At 43.8% G+C, this 18910-nt stretch overlaps 1 protein-coding gene across 8 annotated transcripts in view; it reads left to right on the forward strand.

Moving 5' to 3' along the window:
- Positions 1–18910, forward strand: part of ARL13B (ARF like GTPase 13B) — a 101936-nt gene that overhangs the window by 9013 nt on the left and 74013 nt on the right. For 4 of the 8 annotated variants that reach the window (XM_075908846.1, XM_075908860.1, XM_075908853.1 and 1 more), the window contains 2 exons: positions 540–610; positions 4522–4771. The exons of 2 other annotated variants lie outside the window; for them this stretch is intronic. In XM_075908846.1, the coding sequence (XP_075764961.1) occupies positions 540–610; positions 4522–4771 (321 nt within the window). Of the gene's footprint in view, positions 1–539; positions 611–2337; positions 2405–4521; positions 4772–18910 lie in introns of all 8 variants that reach the window. 2 more of the 8 variants (XM_006116842.4, XM_075908880.1) reach the window with 2 other exon arrangements.

Consider the following 18910-nt stretch of genomic DNA (forward strand, 5'->3'; position numbering starts at 1 on the left):
ATTTGCACCCATGCTTGCAACTAGGATATCTCAACTCATCTGCGGTGGAGTATTAAGTGATGTAGCTACACTGATTGCAATACGATCAAATCCTCAGTGTGGACAGGGCTTCTGTTTTAGTTTGTGCTGAAGGAAAAGAGGGAAATGGAAGTTATGGCAGTTGTTAAAGAGAATATAACTGTGCCAAAAATATGGTATTCAATTTGATGGTAACTGGGATTCATTTTCCAAAAGAACCCCAAAACGAATATAAATTAAAGGCAAAATCGGTCTTATACCTATCTTTTCAAGTATTACTATCACAAGTTATACTATTAAGCTTATCTCTTTATTACTTTGCTGCCCTCTCTTATCAGATGACTATATGTTAAGTGCGAAATACACAAACAGTCTCTTTGGTACTGGATATTTTGAAGCCTACTGATAATACAGTTTTGTGGTAACTTAGCTATTTATACTTCTCAGCGCTTGTGGAAGATCTCTCACAATGTTCAACTAGGGTAAAAATGCCTTGCAATATTTTTTTTCTTTTTACGAAGGAAAGTGACACTAGTGATGGTGGGACTTGATAATGCTGGTAAAACTGCTACAGTGAAAGGAATCCAAGGAGGTAAGCAGTAAATCTTTATATGAAGTTCTGAACAAAGTATTTTAAGGCTAAAATACTGATCTACTCAAAAGTTCTCTTTAAAAGGACCAAATTTAAAAAAATCCTAAATGATGTGATCTCAATTCTTATATCTCATTAAATTATTTAGAAAGGGTTTTATGTGCTCTGTTTATATGGTATATCAAACAAGGGCAAAAGGAAAAAATGAAACATGATACAAAGTTGCTCTCAAAAACAGAGCCTCAAATTGTGGGGAATCATCATCTTTCTGCTGTAATATTCTTAGGTGGTGTGGCAGCTGTGACAATGTCCTGGACAAACTTATTTAAATAAAGATTAAAAATGAGAATGCCAATGTCTTATTGAGAGTTTGTATGTATTTACATGGAGGAGGAGGGACAACAGCTCTCCAGAAGCTGGGAACCGTGTGCGTGTGTGTGTTGCATGGCATTGCTTAGACATCTTCACTTCCAGTCATATTCCACATAACACTTCCAGAAAGCTTCTATCACTGGGAAGAGGCCTGCCTGTGATTGTTCAAAAGTGGATTTTCCAAGGGCCAACACTTAAAGGAATTTTGGATAAATAGCCTGAGTTAAAACTGGCTTGGGACTTCTTTCTGATCCAGAAAACAGAAAGAGCCTCTCATCCTGAGAGACCTCAGCTGGCTGTGATCTGAAGCTGTGATAAACTTGTGACCATAGGAAAATCCCCTGGTATGGGATGGGAAGTAAGAATAACCAATCCTTTTTGGGGAGAAGGGACAGTGTTCCCTCTAAGCTATGTGGCAGTACAGCTTCACAGGTGATTAGTCAGCTCCATGCTGAGAGGGAACACTGGTGAGGGAACAATCCTTGGTAAGCTTGTAAGCATGCTTGTAGGCTCTTTTATTTTTAATTTTTTTTTTCTGGTAATGCTTTCACCTTAAGAATAAATATGCTTGATTTTTAAAGGGCTGTTGCAAATGCACTGTATAATTATCTTGTAAGAAATGACATAAGAGGCCTCTCTAAGCAGTCTGTCTTTTGCTGGGGATATCGCTGCATAGTCAGGAAACTGCAGCCTGAATGTACCCCATAAAGACGGGGGAAAACATGTGAATTCATCCACTACAAGGGATAACTGAGGAGCCTGGAACCTAGTTTATGGTGTCCCTTTTAAAAATGACTTTTAATTGGGCATCTTGCTTTGACAATGTAGGTCTCAGTCCTGCAGTTGAATCCATCCTAAAAATCCCAGTTTTAGTCCAGTGAGTCAAGGGATCTGAAAGGAATTAGGCTTCTGGTTTCCATTTAAGTTCAGTGGAAGTTTAGCATACACTTATCTTGAGTATCTGTAAAATTCCAAGCCTAAATTTTCAGAAGTGAGAATCTAGGTGCATATCCCCTGTTTGTGTGCACCTGCATCTGGCGATTGTACCGCAAAGTGTGCGCACAACCATGATTCATGTGTGCATCTGCCCTAGGCGAGAAATCCTGCATCGGACAGGAGCATGCAATGTTTTTCCTCGTAGGTTAAGATGCTGTTCCTCTTAGAGAAGGAGCTGACTATAAATTGCTAGCTTTGTGACAGAAAGAAAGAGAATAATATTTGAAATTTTTTTAGGATTGATATTTTAGCTCATAATTTTGAATGATTGCAAAGATATAAAGTGTTTCTTCTGGTTAATGAGGCATATCTTTTATTAGCATGGGTTAGAGAAATCAATAGATACGATTTTTTTACAGAAATTGCCTTCTGATGAAATATAACCCAAAAGGCATACATCATTAAACGTTATATAAAGTAAACTTTGTAAGTATAACCTATTTTATGTTATTGACTGCGAGTATGATTAGCAAAGAAATTTGAAGAAGGAAATGATGTGTGTGTAACTTAAAGGATAGTTCTAATGATATGTGTGTGTGTCATCATTTATAACTAGGAAAGCACCAGTAGCTTTCTAGACTTTTTCTACAGCAAGAGCTCATCTGACTTGGGAGAGAAATTTAGCTTGCCCCTCTCCACTCACTAATACATATGCATGCAGGCTGTAATTGGAATAAAATAAAACTGGTGCCTTTAAAAAACAGATTTTGGTGCAACTTGTGTTTGAAATGATGGAAGGTTTTTCAACTATGTCCATTTATTTAGCATCTCAGCCATGTGACTGGCAGATATGAAGAAAAACTCTCTGCTGCAGATTACTAGTTGAATTTATCAGGCAAAAGTGAAGTTATAAAGTCTTTTTCACTGTTCTGTCCTGGATCGTTTTTTAGGGACAGTGAATCCATTGTTGATATTTAATTTGCTGTTATTTCCACACTGATACTAATACCTCCAATGCAAAATAAACTAATTTCCCTTGACATTTACCAGAAAGGTCCCCTTCCAGGATAAACTCCCTCTAGAAAGATGGAACAAAAATGGATTAGGTATTTCCATAAAGATATTCTGACTAGGTTGAAAGTTTCTTAATGCTTTATTGTGGAAACAAGCATGACCTAGAAATGTCACATTTGTTTTTCTCATCTGACCTCATGGAGGAGAGTGCATCCTATTAGTTTCCAGGGTTGTTAGTAGCTAATTGTTTAGCTGTGCATAGGCGGTCCTTAATGCCATTGGATGGTAAATATCATAGAATCATCGAATACTAGGACTGGAAGAGACCTTGAGAGGTTTTGAGGGCATTGTCATGCACATGTAGTCCAAATAAACACACCTTAATGTATTTCAACTCTCAATACCTGGACCGATCAGCATAGCAGCCAAAGGCTTGTCCTGGGGCATCACTAGCCAGGAAAGTTTCACAGAAAAGGTTGTCCATTATAATTTGGGGCCTCTGTATTTCACAGACAATGGGACCAAATTCTGTAGCAGCAGCCCCCTCAAATTCTGCATCAACATTAATACATTCTGCAACCATGAAAATGTCCTTCGTTCTCACTGGTCATGCTGTGAAAACACACATCATTATATCTCGTAGTTGAAAATACTCTGCATAACATTTGCCTGTTGTTTCTGAATATGGAATTTTTTAACTATACTTTCTATGAATCCTGGCTGTGCTGCTAAGGTCGTGATGTTGTCTGAGTGGTCTGGCTCAGAATTACCATCCTCTGGTGTGTCCGAAGGAAGGTGCTCGACAATTAGAGCAATCTACTGGCCCGTGGCAAGTAGATTTTAGCCCGGCATGGCACTGCAGCACGATCTGCGCATGCGCAGCATGCCAAACCGCATGGCTGGCGAGCAGGACTCGCCGCTGCTTGTCAAGCCCTGCTTATATCCATTACCGCGGTTCATCCTTCTAGTTTCTGCAGCAGCTGAGGCTTGTGAGTTCTTCAGGCTGTTGCTCCTGACTCACCATGGTCTCTGGCTGTAAGCTGGACTCCCCTGGCTTCCATGGAACAGTGCATAGCACTCTAATGAGCTCCCTCAGAGAGGAGCTAGAGAGTGAGAAGCAGCTGCAGGCTGGTCCCTACAGGGCAGTCAGCAAAATGCTGTGCATGTGACTGCAGCAAAATGGCAAAATCAATGAAAATACCAAATTCCACTACTGCAATGTCTGCAAATCTTGAGACAAATGGGGTAATTCACATCTCAAACTGCTATTTTTTCCACACACTTTTACAGAATTAGAAAGACACCCGGTACATTTTTTGGTTTTGTCTCAGCAACCCTTGTATTTTTAAAAAAAAACAAGGAAATTTTCACATAGAAGCATGTGTTAATCTGGAATTAAGCGTACAAACTTGTTTTCATGTTTTCATGGGGAGTTGGGAAGCATAATCTAAAATGTAATTAGCAGTGTATTGGCCATTTTAGTTGTACGGGGTTAGAATTGAATTTTTGACACATAAATCATAAAATAAATGAAATTGGGTGAAAAGTTCTTTTAGCTATAACGTATTTTCTTCTTTGTGATTTGATAGAGTCTCCTGAAGATGTAGCTCCAACAGTTGGATTTTCTAAAATTGACCTGAAACAGGGAAGATTTGAAGTTACTATCTTTGACCTAGGAGGTGGAAAACGAATACGAGGCATCTGGAAGAATTACTATGCTGAGGCATATGGGATAATATTTGTTGTGGATTCGAGTGACACAGAGAGAATGGAAGAGACGAGAGAGACCATGACTGAAGTTTTAAGGCATCCTAGGATATCTGGGAAGCCTATGTTAGTGTAAGTATCAAAAGCAAATGTTTAACTCCTAAATTGTAATTGGCTAAATGTTGTAAATATTCAGATTAGAACAATAATTTTTCACCCTCAGCCATAACTTAGTGTTAAATAAGACTGTAATGTCAGTATTTGGTCAGAGCAGTGGTCCATCTAGTTCAGGGTCCTGTCTTCCCACAGGGGCTACAGCCAGATGTTTAAGAGGGAATGAACAGAATAGGACAATTTTATTGAGTGATCCATCCCTTGTTGTCTCGTGTCAGGTTTTTGGTAGTCAGAGGTTTAGGGACACCCAAAGCATGGAGCTGCATCCCTGAGCATCTTGACTTATACCCATTGATGGACCTATCTTCCCTTAACTTTTTTTACCCCAGTTATACTTTTGGCCTTCAAAGCATCTCTGGGTAAGGAGTTCCATGAATGACTGAATTATGTGATGTAGTATTCTTTGTTTTTAGCCCTATTAATTTCTTAGGAAAACCCTGGTTCTTTGTGTTAAGGAGTAAATAATACTTCCTTATGTACCTTCTTCACGTCATTCATGCTTGTATAGGCTTCTGTCATAACTAGGGATGTAACTGTTTAAATGGTTAACCAATAAGCATCAACTTATCAGTTTCCGTTACCAAACATGCTAGCTCCTGGCCATGCTCCCAGGAAACCAGCTGCTGTCCCGCGCTGCAGACTCTGTAGTATGAAGTTTATTCTGCAGAGCCCACTGCACAGCCAGATCCCTGGGAGTGGGGCTGGTAGTCAAGAGCTGGTATGGGTCAAGAGCCACCTTTTAAGTCCGCTCCTAACGTATGTTGTGCATTGGATCCCGGTTGCTGGCCCTATGTCCAGGGAGTTAGCTGTTACTACACACTGTATCCGAGTCCGCAGCATGGGTTGACAGCCGGCTTCACGGAAGCGGGACCAGCATAAACGGGCTCTCTGCCACACCAGCTCCTCGCTGTTGGACCCACTTCTGGGGAGCTGGCTGCACTGTGGGCTCTGCAGTGAGCTTTATGCTGCAGAGCCCGCAGCGTGTAACTCTGTAACTGCTAAGATTTTTAATGGTTACATGGTTGGTACATTATTAACAGTTTTCTATATCACTAATTATAATCCCCTTCATCCTCCCTGTTCTGAGATGAACAGTCTGTCTCTCATTCGGAAGCGCTTTGTCCCTTTCCTAATGGTTCCTAAAATCCTGGTAGTTTTTGGACAATCCATGCACATTGAGCAGATGTTTCCACAGCATTATACACAGTGGCTCCAAGATCTTTCTGGAATGGTACCAGAAAGTTTTAGATCCCATCACTTTGTTTGTATGGCTGGAATTTTTTGCATTTACTAAGACTAAATTTCATCTGTGGCTTCAAGATGAAGTCAGAGCACCTTGCAGGCAAGAGCTTCTCTGACCTGAATGCTAGAGCAGACCCTGCCTGTGACAGGGAGAGGCAGCTCTGCAGCCAGATTCCCTCCCCCATTGGTTAACATCTGTATTGTAGATTATATAAAAAATAGTAATAACCCATTTTTTGAGTTGGGTTGAAACTGTTGCCGCTCTTCTTGGTATTGGCTCCCGTTAGAAGACAAAACAAGAGAGAAACACACAAAAGGAAAGAGAAAAGAAAAGCAAATACTAAAAGAAGTAGCTTCTGTCTCTGATACTGACTTTCACTCGTGAACTCATTGTTAGAGAAACACAGGCATAGTACATAGTCTTATCACCTACTTTGACAGCTGGCAAACTCATACCACCAGTGTAGATGGCACTGTTAGCTGGTTCCTCTCCGACTTTTTTTGGGCAGGACATCCTTCAGGATTAGGCCGAATCAGATTTAGGAAGGTAGGACAGGGGGCGGGGGGAGAGAGGAAAGCAGGGGCAGGGCAAACATGTTGGTGAAGCTCATATCTTCTTTTTTTCTTTTTTCAGTCAGTGATTAGCTATCTTATCCTCTCTAATCTTCCTCTTAGAAAAAAGACACTTTGAGAAACTCAGAAGGGAGTGATAGGCAGAACAGCCTATCTCATTATTTTGTGAATCAACTAAGTCTAATTTGTGACATTCTAGTTTTGATTAATTGATTTCCAGTTCTACACTGTTATTGTTTACCAAGCATGATCTTAACATAGTCCTTGAGTTACATCATAAGCCAATAAGCCCAGGCTTATTGGTTAATCGTGTAGTCATCTACACAGGGACATCCCTATTTAACACAAGGTGGTGCTGCTGATACATGATCAGAAAAATCTAATTAGATAAAGCTGACTTTAATATCAGTTTTGTTTTGTTTCTGCTTTGGTGCAAGTTGAGTGTTTCCGAAGGTCTTACAACTAGAAAAACATTAAGCTTTGTTTGAATATGATTAACTTCTAGAATAGGGATGTGAACGACTAGTCAGCTGTCCGATAAGCAAATGGATAGTCCACAGACTAGTCGATTAGTCCCTTCCCCTCCCCCCCAACCACCTTGCTGCCTCTATCAGAAAGAGGCGGCAAGGGATAGACGTACGTGTGTGTGTGTGTGTGTATGTGTGTGCGCACACTTCAAAAGCAGCAGTGCTGTGTGGCACCTGGGGCCAGATCCCGGGCTGCATGTGGCACTGCCACTTTTAAATGCTATGGGGAGCACGGGGCCAGCAGGGGACTACTTGAGTGCTGGAAATGTGCTAGCGTATGAGACTCTAAAAAGTGAAACTGACTAGTACTATGTGCAAAAAGCTAACGTTATAAGTGTTGAAATGTAAATTAGTTTAACTTTTTTGTTATCTAGATTATATATTTGATACAGGGAAGATGAACCTATTTCTAAAAATATCATTTAACTTAACAGTGTTTTTAAAAATGAAATTGTGTCAGTTAACTGTTCTCTCCCAGTGAATAAAAATTTCTCATGTCCTGATCTTGTCTTGCCATACTTCATTGGACTTGACAAAGGCATATGGTGCTACATGCATGAATCTAATTGCAGGATCAGTGCTATAATTGGAGTGCGATAGACTAACCCAGTGTGCCAGTGAACGAAAACCAGATTGCTGAAGTTGTTGCTTTTTAGCTGATTACAGTAAAGGATTTGTTGCCTGCTGCCAAAATTCACATGCTCCATAGTCCTGCACTAGTTGATGGCTCTTTTTTCAAGATTGGTGAAGTATGTTTCTCTGTTCCATTCTCATGCTGCTGGTGTAACTGCCAAACTTTCTGCAGTTTCAAGAGGCATGTTATACAAATTATTTAATGGGTATAGTTTAGGGTTTGTTGCTATGAGATTTAAGGGTACTTGACATACAATTTGATTCTCTTGTGCCAAGGAGTACTCAAATCCTGGATACGAGACCTTGGTCAGTAAGGAGGGCTGAAAACAGCATAGTGCTTAGTAGAGAAGAGACCAGGATCCAAGCGGCTTTGATCCCAGCCCAGAGTAGCCATAGAAGACTATTTTGTGGGGGAAAGATATTGCACACTCTCATATAGGCAAGAATGCCATGTGGGAGGCTTATTCTTAACAGAACTTAAAATTAAAATATTAAACAGGAGAAGAGCAGACAACAGCATGTGGAGTGCGGTACTGTGGGGATCAGGCTATTTTAATGTTCTGTTACTTCAATTTTGGACCAGACCAGAGAGGTCTAACTTGTACAATACGTTTAAATGTTAAGAGAATGTTTTCAGTTTTTTCTACTTTTTTAATTGATAGCTATTTTTCTGCTAGTGCATTTACAAGTATATAAGTTTTCAGGACTCAAAAGAGAATCCTGTCTAAAGTCTCTCTGTTCCAATAACTTGTCTGGTTTTGGAGTCCTGCTTTTTCTCCCACTACTTAAGAGTCTTACTAGGATAAGGAGTTCTGCAGCAACAGATGAATACTAATTATCACACGAGTGCTGGACACTTCTACAGAGGAGTAAAGCAGTGAGACACATACACAAAATGAAAAACAAACTATCAGATGAACAGTGACATAACTAAATGGAAGGAACCAGTCTCAGTTCCGCTTAATTTTCATCATGCATGTGCTGAAGAAAGATGAGGGTTGTTAAGACCTTCTCAATGAATAGAATAGACTTTTTTTATATAAATAGGTATTTCATGCTTAAAGAGTAAACTAAGATTCCATCATTTTAACATTGTTAGCACTCTTTTAATCTAATTGACCTATCCTAAATTCTTATACCCTTATAAGATTATTCACTCATACAAAAGCAAATGCTTGTGTTGCCGGCACAGAGTGCCTGAGGGAGGCAACAGCTGGGTTCGTTGCCCGGTGCACGCTCCAATAAACACACCGGTGTGGAGAAGCAAAAAAAGTTTATTTGAATGCTCAAATAGGTGCCAGAAGACTAGACATCTCAGATCAAGCACACTAACATAAGCAGTTTTCCCTCTTTATATACCCAGGTTGTTTACTTGCAGGAAAATAGTGAACTGTAGCAAGATTCCCACGCTGGGACATGCTGCCAGCCTTATCCTCCTCCTCTCTTCTACAGAGACACATCTGAATTCTTCTTCTATACCACTGATAGTAACTAGGCAACCTCAAGGTCTGTCTTGCCGTTCCCAGCTATTAGCGAGCCAGAGAAAAGTTATGACTGGGGGGGGAGAAAGGGGCGGAAGGGGGGGGGTGCTTTTAGGGTGCTTGGGCCTAGAGCAGGGGGGCTTCATCGATTCTTGTGATCTTCCACTCCTCCGAGTTACCTAGGATCATGCCCAGTGACCCCAACAGCTCCCTCCTTTGAGAATTCTCAACAAACTTTGGTCTGAGTTTTCTCATATTCTGAGGTCAAAAGCTGATTAAGTGCTAAGGAACTGGACTGGCACCTGTGGCTAAAAGTATTAGTAGGGCAAACTCTGCATTAAAACCCATGGTGAGTCTACTGGACAGGGCAGCTATGTTCCCAACAGAACCCCTAACCCCTCAGTGCTTTTTAAACAACTACTTAAGTCCTAGAGCATCAGTGGATGATGCTCTGGTGGGCTGGTCGGTCCACTGTTCTGCTGGCGGCGATGTGGGCACTACTTTCAGACGCGAGTGATGAATCCAGTTTTTGTGTCCCTCAACCTTTGCTGCTGTGTGGGAAACCAGCAGGACGGTGTGGGGTCCCTTCCACTTCTCCCAGAGAGGCTCGTCTTTCCAGGTACAAACAAGCATGGAGTCTCCCGGCTGCAAGCAGTGGACGGGGCATCCAGCGGAAGAGGCTGTGAGTCTTTGGTGTACCTGTGAAGAGAAGAGAGAGCAACAGACAGAGAGCACATATACTGAGATAAAAAGCCGCATCCCAGTTCCCACTCCCTTGCCAGAGCCGGTGTCCCATTCATAGGCCATGTCTTTCCAAACATAATTTCGAAGGGTCTAAGCCCTAATCTACCCTTTGGGAGAGTGCGGATGTGGAGCAAAACAATGGGCAAAGCATCAGGCCACTGTAGGGAGGCTTCTTGACAGATTTTCGAGAGGTGATACTTAAGGGTCTGATTTGTGCGTTCCACCACTCCACTAACCTGCGGTCGCCATGGCGTGTGGAGTGTCCAAGGGATTTGTAGGGCTGCTGCTATGTGGTGGACAACCTTGGATGTAAAGTGGGTTCTGTTGTCAGATTCCATCCACTGGGGCAGCCCGAAGCGGGGGATGAGTTCCTTGACGAACTTGAGAGCCACAGTCTTGGCTGTACAGTTACGGCATGGGAAGGCTTCAGGCCATCCGCTAAATCGATCCACCAGGACGAGGAGGTATTTGAACCCTTGAGTCCATGGGAGCTCAGTGAAATCTATCTGCCAAACCAATCCCGGGCCTGGGGTGGGTTCCAGAGTAGCTGGTGGTACTGAAAATCCTGGTCGAGGGTTGTTCTTTTGACAGACCAGACAGTTGGCCTGTATCTGAGATGCTAGGGGCCGAAGTCCAGAGGTTAAGAAGTATTTATTCATAAGCTGGGTTAGAGCCTCTTTGCCGGCGTGAGTGGTTTGATGTAGTCTCTGCAGCACTGGTCGGATTAGGTCCTTCGATAGAAGGATCTTTCCTTCTGTGGAGTGGAGCCATCCCTCCTTTTCCCGGAGCCTGAGCTTGGTGGCCAGGTTTCTTTCTTCAGGTGAGTACTGACGGGTTGGGAGCTCCCCCACGGATGGGATGAGGGCCTGCATTTAGGCGTTCTCTGCTTCCAGTGGTTGCAGGGTGGCAGCACTCTTGGCTTCCCTGTCTGCCCGGGCATTTCCCTTTGCCACGTCTTGGTCGTCCCTCTGATGAGCCTTGCAGTGTACCACCACCACTGCCAAGGGGAGTTGCACTGCTTCTAGGAGCCGAAGAATGTGGGCCCCATGCTTGACTGGGTAGCCTTGGACTGTCAGCATGCCCCTCTGTTTCTACAGACCAGCATGAGCATGTAGTACTCCAAAAGCATATCTGGAGTCGGTAAAGATGTTGACCCGTTTTCCCTCTGACAGTTCGAGCGCACAGGTCAGGACTACCAGTTCAGCAAGCTGTCCCAGCAGGCAAACCCTCGGCTTCCACGGTATCGTGGAGGGTCACAACAGCGTAGCCCGCCCTCCTTTGCCCGTCTACCACAACACTACTACCATCAGTGTACCATTCGCAATCCACATTAGGGAGCAGTTGATCCTTTAAGTCTGGACGGCTGGAGTATTGGGCATCTGTTATCTCCAAGCAGTCGTGTTCTTGCTGCTCAGTCTCTGGTAAAAGAGTGGCCGGGTTAAGGGAGGGACAGGTTAGCAAGGTCACTTCGGGGTTCTCTAAAAGCTTAGCCTGATACCGAGCTACCCGAGCCTGGGTGAGCCAAAGACCACCCTTAGCGTTCAGCAGGGCTTGGACCATATGGGGAGTATACACTTGCATGACCCCCCCAACGTCAGCTTCTCAGCTTCTTCAAGTACTAAGGCTGTTGCTGCAACCGCCCGTAAACATGCCGGCCAGCCCGTGGCTACTTGATCGAGTTGTTTGGAAAAGTAGGCCACAGGACGTCTCCAGGTGCCTAATAACTGAGTAAGCACTCCCAAGGCCACCCCTTTTCGTTCATGTACATACAGTTGAAATGGCCTGGAGAGGTCTGGCAGACCCAGGGTTGGGGCTTCCATCAGTTTTCTTTTTAAAGTTTTAAATGCTTAGTCGGCTTCTGTGGACCAGTGAAAAGGGTCCTGATCTGTTCCCTTAACACATTCATACAATGGCTTAGCCCACAGTCCAAACTCTGGGATCCATATTCTACAAAAGCCTGCCATACTCAGAAATGCCCTGAGCTGCTTGCGACTGCATGGGGTGGGAATTTGGCAGATGGCCTCTTTTCTTTCATTTGAAAGCTGGCGCTCCCCTTGCTGTATGTGGAACCCCAGGTACCGTACTTCTGGAAGGGCGATTTGAACCTTATTCCGCGCTACCCGATATCCTCGGAGTCCAATAAAGTTCAGGAGGCTCACGGTGGCTTTAAGGCAGGGGGCTAGGCCCACAGTGGCAATTAACAAGTCATCTACATATTTCAGAAGGAGTACCATGTCCACATTGTCCCACTCGGCCAAGTCTCTGGCCAGGGCCTGGCCAAAAAGGGTGGGGGAATTTTTAAATCCCTGGGCCAACACTGTCCAGCAAAGCTGTTTCTTAACCCTTTTTGTGTCTTCCCACTCGAAAGCGAAAATCTCCTGAGATGGAGCATCAACCGGAAACGTGAAGAAACATCTTTCAAATCGAGAACCGAAAAGTGGGTATACTGTCCTCCTATGGAGGCCAACAGTGTGTACGGGTTTGGGACAAGGGGGTGCAGTGTCTTAACCCGTTCATTAACCGCCCTTAAGTCCTGGACTAGTCGATATGTGCCATCCGGCTTCCGGACAGACAAGATGGGGGTGTTCCAGGCTGACTGACATTCCTGAAGTGTACCGCAGCTTAAGAACCAGTCTATAGTCTCCTGCAACCCTTCTCTGGCTTCCCTCTTAATCAGATACTGTTTGATCCGCACCGGGCTTTTGCCTGGGAGGAGCTGAATGCTGACAGGGGTTTGGTGTGTGGCCTTTCCCGGGACCCCTGATGACCATACTAGGGGGTACACCTGATCCTCCCACTGGCTCCACTCAGGGGCTTGCACGGCAGAGGGCTCAGCTGCCAGAGTCATTATCCAGGCATTCTCGGGGGGGGTAAGGTAAGGGTTATTTCATCCTGGGTGAAATGCAGGGTGGCACCTAAGTGACAAAGCAGGTCCCGTCCCAGCAGCGGCGTTGGGCACTCAGGGAGATAGACCAGCTTGTGAGTTACAGTTCTGTTCCCCAGAGCGCATTCTGCTGGGGCATACACTGGACACTGGGCTCCTTTTCCTGTGGCACCCACCACAGTGAGGGAGTCCGCCACGGGCAGCTGAAAGGGTTGGTTTACGGCGGTTCGTGCCGCCCCAGAGTCCACTAAAAAGTCTATTTCCGAATTTCCCACCCTCATTTTTACTCAGGGTTCCGGGGGCAGGATGATCAGTTTCCCCTGACATCCCTGTTCATGAGTCTCTGCTGCCATCATGGGGGCACATTCTCTTTCGGGGCATTCATTTTTCCAGTGTCCCTCCTTTCGACACAAGGCACACTGGTTGCGACCCAGACGTCTTCCCTGCAGGCCAGGACACCCGTGTCCACGGCCCTGTCCTCTTTCCTGTAACATTCCCCTAGCACCAGCCTGTACTGCAGCTACCATCATTTTCACTTGCTTCTTTTCCTTTTCTCCCTCTCTCAGGGAATAAGCCCTATTTGCAGTTTCCAGAATCTGTGCCATGGACATGCCCATTAAGTCCTCCTTTTTCTGTAATTTCCTTTTAATATCAGGGGCTGCATGGCTGGTAAAGATCCCCTTTATAATTGCCTCAGTTGCCTGGTCATTGGGATTTGCGTTAGTATTTTGCCGGATGGCGTCCCGAATCCGCTGCAAAAAGGCAACCGGACTTTCCTTTGGTTCTTGTATTAACTCATATGGTTTTGCCCAGTTGTTATGTCGGACAGCCGAGTGCCGGAGACCATGTAAAAGCAACTCCTTGTAGGAGGTGAGACGGGTGTACTGCAAGGGGTCATTAGGATTCCACCTAAGATCTGCTAGGGGAACCATGTCTGAAGGCTCAGGGAGGTTTTGTGGATCCCTTTCATGTCTCCGCTGTGCCTTCTCTCTTGCTTTGGCTATAACTTGATTCTGCTCCACCTCAGACAATAGGGTCCTCATGAGGATATTACAGTCATCCCAGTCAGGCTTGTGGCTAGCCAGACACCCCTTGAACACTGAGATAAACCGGCTTGGGTTTGTGGAGAATTCCCCAGCCTGTACTTTAAAGGCTGCTAGGTCCACTGGGTTAAAAGGCACATGGGTGTAAACATGCATAGTAGTGGCCTGGCGCCCCTCGGCTCCTTGGCGGGCTACCACAGTCTCGGTAATCAGTGGGTAGAATCCCACAGAGGGGGCAACCTCTGGGACCTGAGGCACCTGTTCCTTATATAGTGGGGGTGCTGAAGCCGAAGGGGACACTGAATCTGCCATTACAGCTGTAGGAGCGCTCGGGGCTCACATCAGTTACTACTGTACCCGATGGAGTTAAATTACACTGTTGCAAAATATCTATTCTATTTCTTAAAGCCATAAACAACTGCGCATATAAATGTTCATGCCATTTATTCGTTCGCTGACAAAACAGGAGTAATTGGAGGATCGTGTTATAATTGATTGATTGATCCTTCCGGTGGCTACCTTTCCTGGTCCTCTAGCTGATATTGAGGCCAGTCTACTGTACAGAACCTTTTCAGTTTACTTTTAGTCATGGGATCTGATCCAAACACTTTCCAGTTCACTAGAATGCATTCTAAAGGTGTACACCATGCCCTGCCTGTCGCCTGCCCCATAACCTCAGGAGACACTGGGCGTCCCCAGGTCTTAACAGGTGAAAGTCCACCCCACTGGACTGTTCCTACCTTATCCACGGGACCGGTTCCGCACCGTTGCCCACAACTGCTTCTCTACTATTTGAGCGCGTTGCACCGTTGTGCCCTCGGGGTCGATCAGACTGTGTCTTCACCGAGGCCCCCGATAAAGTCACCGGTGCGCGTCGGTCGTTGCCGCAATCCATCGACCACCGGGAGGGGTCCGGGCGAGGCTAAATTTCAGCCTCGAGTCCCATCTGGGGTGCCAAGAACTGTTGCCGGCACAGAGTGCCCGAGGGAGGCAACAGCTGGGTTCGTTGCCCGGTGTGCGCGCTCCAATAAACACACCGGTGTGGAGAAGCAAAAAAAGTTTATTTGAATGCTCAAATAGGTGCCAGGAGACTAGACATCTCAGATCAAGCACACCAATGTAAGCAGTTTTCGCTCTTTATATACCCAGGTTGTTTACTTGCAGGAAAATAGTGAACTGTAGCAAGATTCCCACGCTGGGACATGCTGCCAGCCTTCTCCTCCTCCTCCCTTCTACAGAGACACATCTGAATTCTTATTCTATACCACTGATAGTAACTAGGCAACCTCAAGGTCTGTCTTGCCGTTCCCAGCTATTAGCGAGCCAGAGAAAAGTTATGCCTGAAGGGGAGGAAAGAGGTGGAAAGGGGAGGGTGCTTTTAGGATGCCTAGGCCTAGAGCGGGGGGGCTTCATCGATTCTTGTGATCTTCCACTCCTCCGAGTTACTTAGGATCATGCCCAGTGACCCCAACACTTGTGTTGTCCATACACTGAAGTACATTTGGAGTATTAAAATATACACAGGTCCCTCTCTGATTTTTTTTTTTTTTTTTTGTACAGCAAGCAAAAATCTTACTGAATGTCCATTATCTAATTAATTTGCTTATAAATTTTTGTATCCAAGACCATTCATTCCTCTTTCAAGGAAGCTGTATTCCTTTTATAACCAGGAATTTACTTATTTTGCTTGTCCTGGTTGCAGGGCAAGCTGCACCTCTGTATTCTGTTTTCCTTCTCACTTTTTAGACCCTGTACCTTAGTCTCTTCTGGAGTGGAATTCCACAATTCTCCCACTCCTAGATTGGGCTCTGAAATACAACACTCTCTTTAATCAATCATGTTTATCTAGTCTAACTGAGCTCTGGCACCTGTAGTTCTCCTTTTCAGTAATTTGAAAGTAGTGAATATAGTGATAGCACACCTTTCTTAAAACAAAATACTGTAGGAATAGGAATAAGCATGTAGATTTTAAATGTTTACACACATGTCAATCTTACCTAAGGTTTGCATATGCCTTTTAGTTTATCCATAATATGTAGTGTCTTATGACACTGGCCTTCTACATTTACTTTGCTATACACCACTACTGCTTAATTTGATAAACTTGTTTTGCTAATGTAGGTCTTGTAAGAATTTGGAACACTTAAATGGCTAATCAATATTTTATATGCAGTGAACAGCAGTGGAAAATAAGCTAGAGTAATAGAAAGTTAGACGTGTTCCTGTGATTCATATGGGTCAGCTCTCTCATCAATGTCTCAGCAGTTTAAACAGCTCTCCAGTGCTAATGGATTTTCTTATTTGGTGGCTAAATTCCCATATGGTCTAAATTGAAGGGAAGGTCTACATCTCATTATGTATATAAATATCCAGCCTACTGACATAAAAATGATCTTGAGAGAATGGTAGTAAGTAAATTTCATAACATTGCCACTGATAGCCCTTGAGCCTTATAATAGATTGCTGGGCAAGGCAAGGGGATGTCTTGTATTTTCAAGGCAGATGTTACTTTTCTTTTCTGCTTTAATTTTATTAATGAGGGAACGTAGCTGCTATCGTATCAAATAGCTTCATAAAACAAGTCAAGAAAATCTAAAGAAGTAAAATCTAAAGAAAATGTGTTTTCCTTTGTTAGCTTTTCTGTGTAGTTATGTGGCTATAGAAAGCTAATTTTCTGTTCCAGTAAAGTGCCTTAATATGACCTTGCATTTTTATTTGTGTACAACATATACTTATGCGCCTTGGCTAATCAGCATAAATGATCCACATCAAACTCTCACAGTGTCCCTATACATTCACCAATTAATAGCAGTCTTTGCTTGACAAAACATGACCAGGGAGGTTTACACATTCTGAGCCTTATGCTTGTTTTTTCGTTTTCTTCCAAAACATTTGCAATATATTTGTTTGTCGTCTTGTGCACTAATACTGACAGCAGAAACAAATTATTTCACCATTTACTTCCTTACAGATGGAACATTCTTTTCATAACTATTGTTGAAAACCTGGGCGCTCTTCCATGTTCTAAAATAGAAGTGTTTTTCTTCCTTTGAAGTAAAGTGTTTTATTAAACATCCCTACAGTGTTAGTAGGAAGAGCTAGACTGGTAACACGTTTCTTTTACAGATAAAAATGCAATATGTGTGTGTGTATAATATACCACATGGGATCTTGTATAAACAGATGGTGTTTGTTAAAATGTGCACTTCTTTAAAATAATATTATAGGCATGGCTTCTTGAACTTTTGTCATAATTTTCCTCCCATTCAGGTAGGAGGAGGGAGCTTTTTTCTTTTGGGAAAAGTGCACAGAGAATGGTGCATGTTCGTAGTAGCATATTAGCCATGGCAATCTTTTTTTTCTTTCTCTGCTATCTTGTTTTCACTTATCTCTTCCAAAGCCAAAGTGACAACAGAAAGTTCAGCTTTTGCAGAAAGCTCTTGGAAGAAAAAAGTTCTTCTGTGTGTTGTGCCTGAAAGTCAGCTTGATAAACATTATCTTTAAAAAGGCCTGATTTTTTAGAGGGGCTTCCTGGAAACTAGGCCCCACTAAAGAGTGTCAAATTAAGAACTTCTAATTACTAGTCATATATTTAAAAAAACATTTTCCTGTGAGACAACAGAGTGACGTCACCTTGTCACTCTGCGTCCCACAGCCCCTCCCTCTGCTCTCAGCCACCATGCCTCCTCACCCGTACTTTGGCAGGCCGGAGCCATGCGGCTTCCTCCGCCCCCTTGTGAGGAGGGGGAAGCTGTGAGACATCCCACCTTATGGCCGGGAGCCATGAGACCTCTTCTCTTGGTGGGGTGGCAGCTCCCTTCAGCCCCATCACACACATCCTTGTCTGAGACTTTGCACCACCAGCCTGTTCACTCATTGCGCTGCCAAGACGCTGAACCCCCAGCCTATTTTCTCACTCCTTCCACCAAGACCCCACACCCCAGCCTGCTCCTGCACCCTCCCTCCTGGCCAGACATCCTGCCTCCAGCTTGCTCCTGCCTCCTCTCTCGGCCACACAACTACCCCCCAGAGAAAGGGGGTTGACGAGCACGTCCTAGTTGCTTTTTAAATGTAGATGTGTTTCTTATATAAATTGTTTATAATCACAACTACTACATGAAATCTTGTCAGGTTAGTGTCCAAAGGAGGAATTTAAAGAATCTTCCTGTTAAGAGTTGCTTTGGAATCCAAGTTTCTGATAATGCTTTAGCACAGGTTTGCTTGGATTATCTTCCTAAACTAAAACAAGCTTTTACAGTTAGTTTAGTAGTTTGCTATGTAGCTTTATTAGCACCAAAAGTGACTAGATGGGATTCTAGCATAATTATCAGAGAAAACTAGTTACTCCAGTTTCTCTCAATTGCAATAGACTTTGATCTGACCACTCTGAATGTGTATAGATTTGCTTGGATTGTAGCATGCCCTGTAGGAATTTGGAAATGTTTCCAAGTTGTTCCTTAACTAACTTCTCATTTGTATTAGTATTCTAAATTAGAACTGCAATAGGTCAGAGTTTTGGAAGCTGGAGGGTTCAATGCTACTAGAAATTACTACACAGGAGGGAGACTGATTTGGGGGTGTAGATGGCTGAAGTGCTCCAGAGCAACCTATTTCTTCCCATTGCGGAAATGCATCTGCTGAGGTAAAGCAATGGGCTGCCTCTCATAAGTCATATGTCTGCCTTTCTGCCTTTCTAATGCAGATGTTCTTGGGAACCAGTTTAAGTGTCTACTGAAGCTGGCTTAGGTAGCTCAAGCTTTGCTTCTCATCTTAGCTCCTTGTGGCCTCAGGGGACTGAAGGACAGTATGGGAGCGGAACCAAAATACCAGAAAGAGCAAAACAAAAATTAAAAGAAACAACAAGATAAGGGGAGATAAAGAGAACTGAGATAAAAGGATAAGATGAACATGGCTGGAGCCAGGTGCAAGTGGCGCCTGGAAGGCATCCAGCCATCAGTCTTGAGGTGAAA

The sequence above is a fragment of the Pelodiscus sinensis genome, chromosome 1 (genome assembly GCF_049634645.1).
Source record: "Pelodiscus sinensis isolate JC-2024 chromosome 1, ASM4963464v1, whole genome shotgun sequence".
Taxonomy (NCBI): Eukaryota; Metazoa; Chordata; order Testudines; family Trionychidae; genus Pelodiscus; species Pelodiscus sinensis.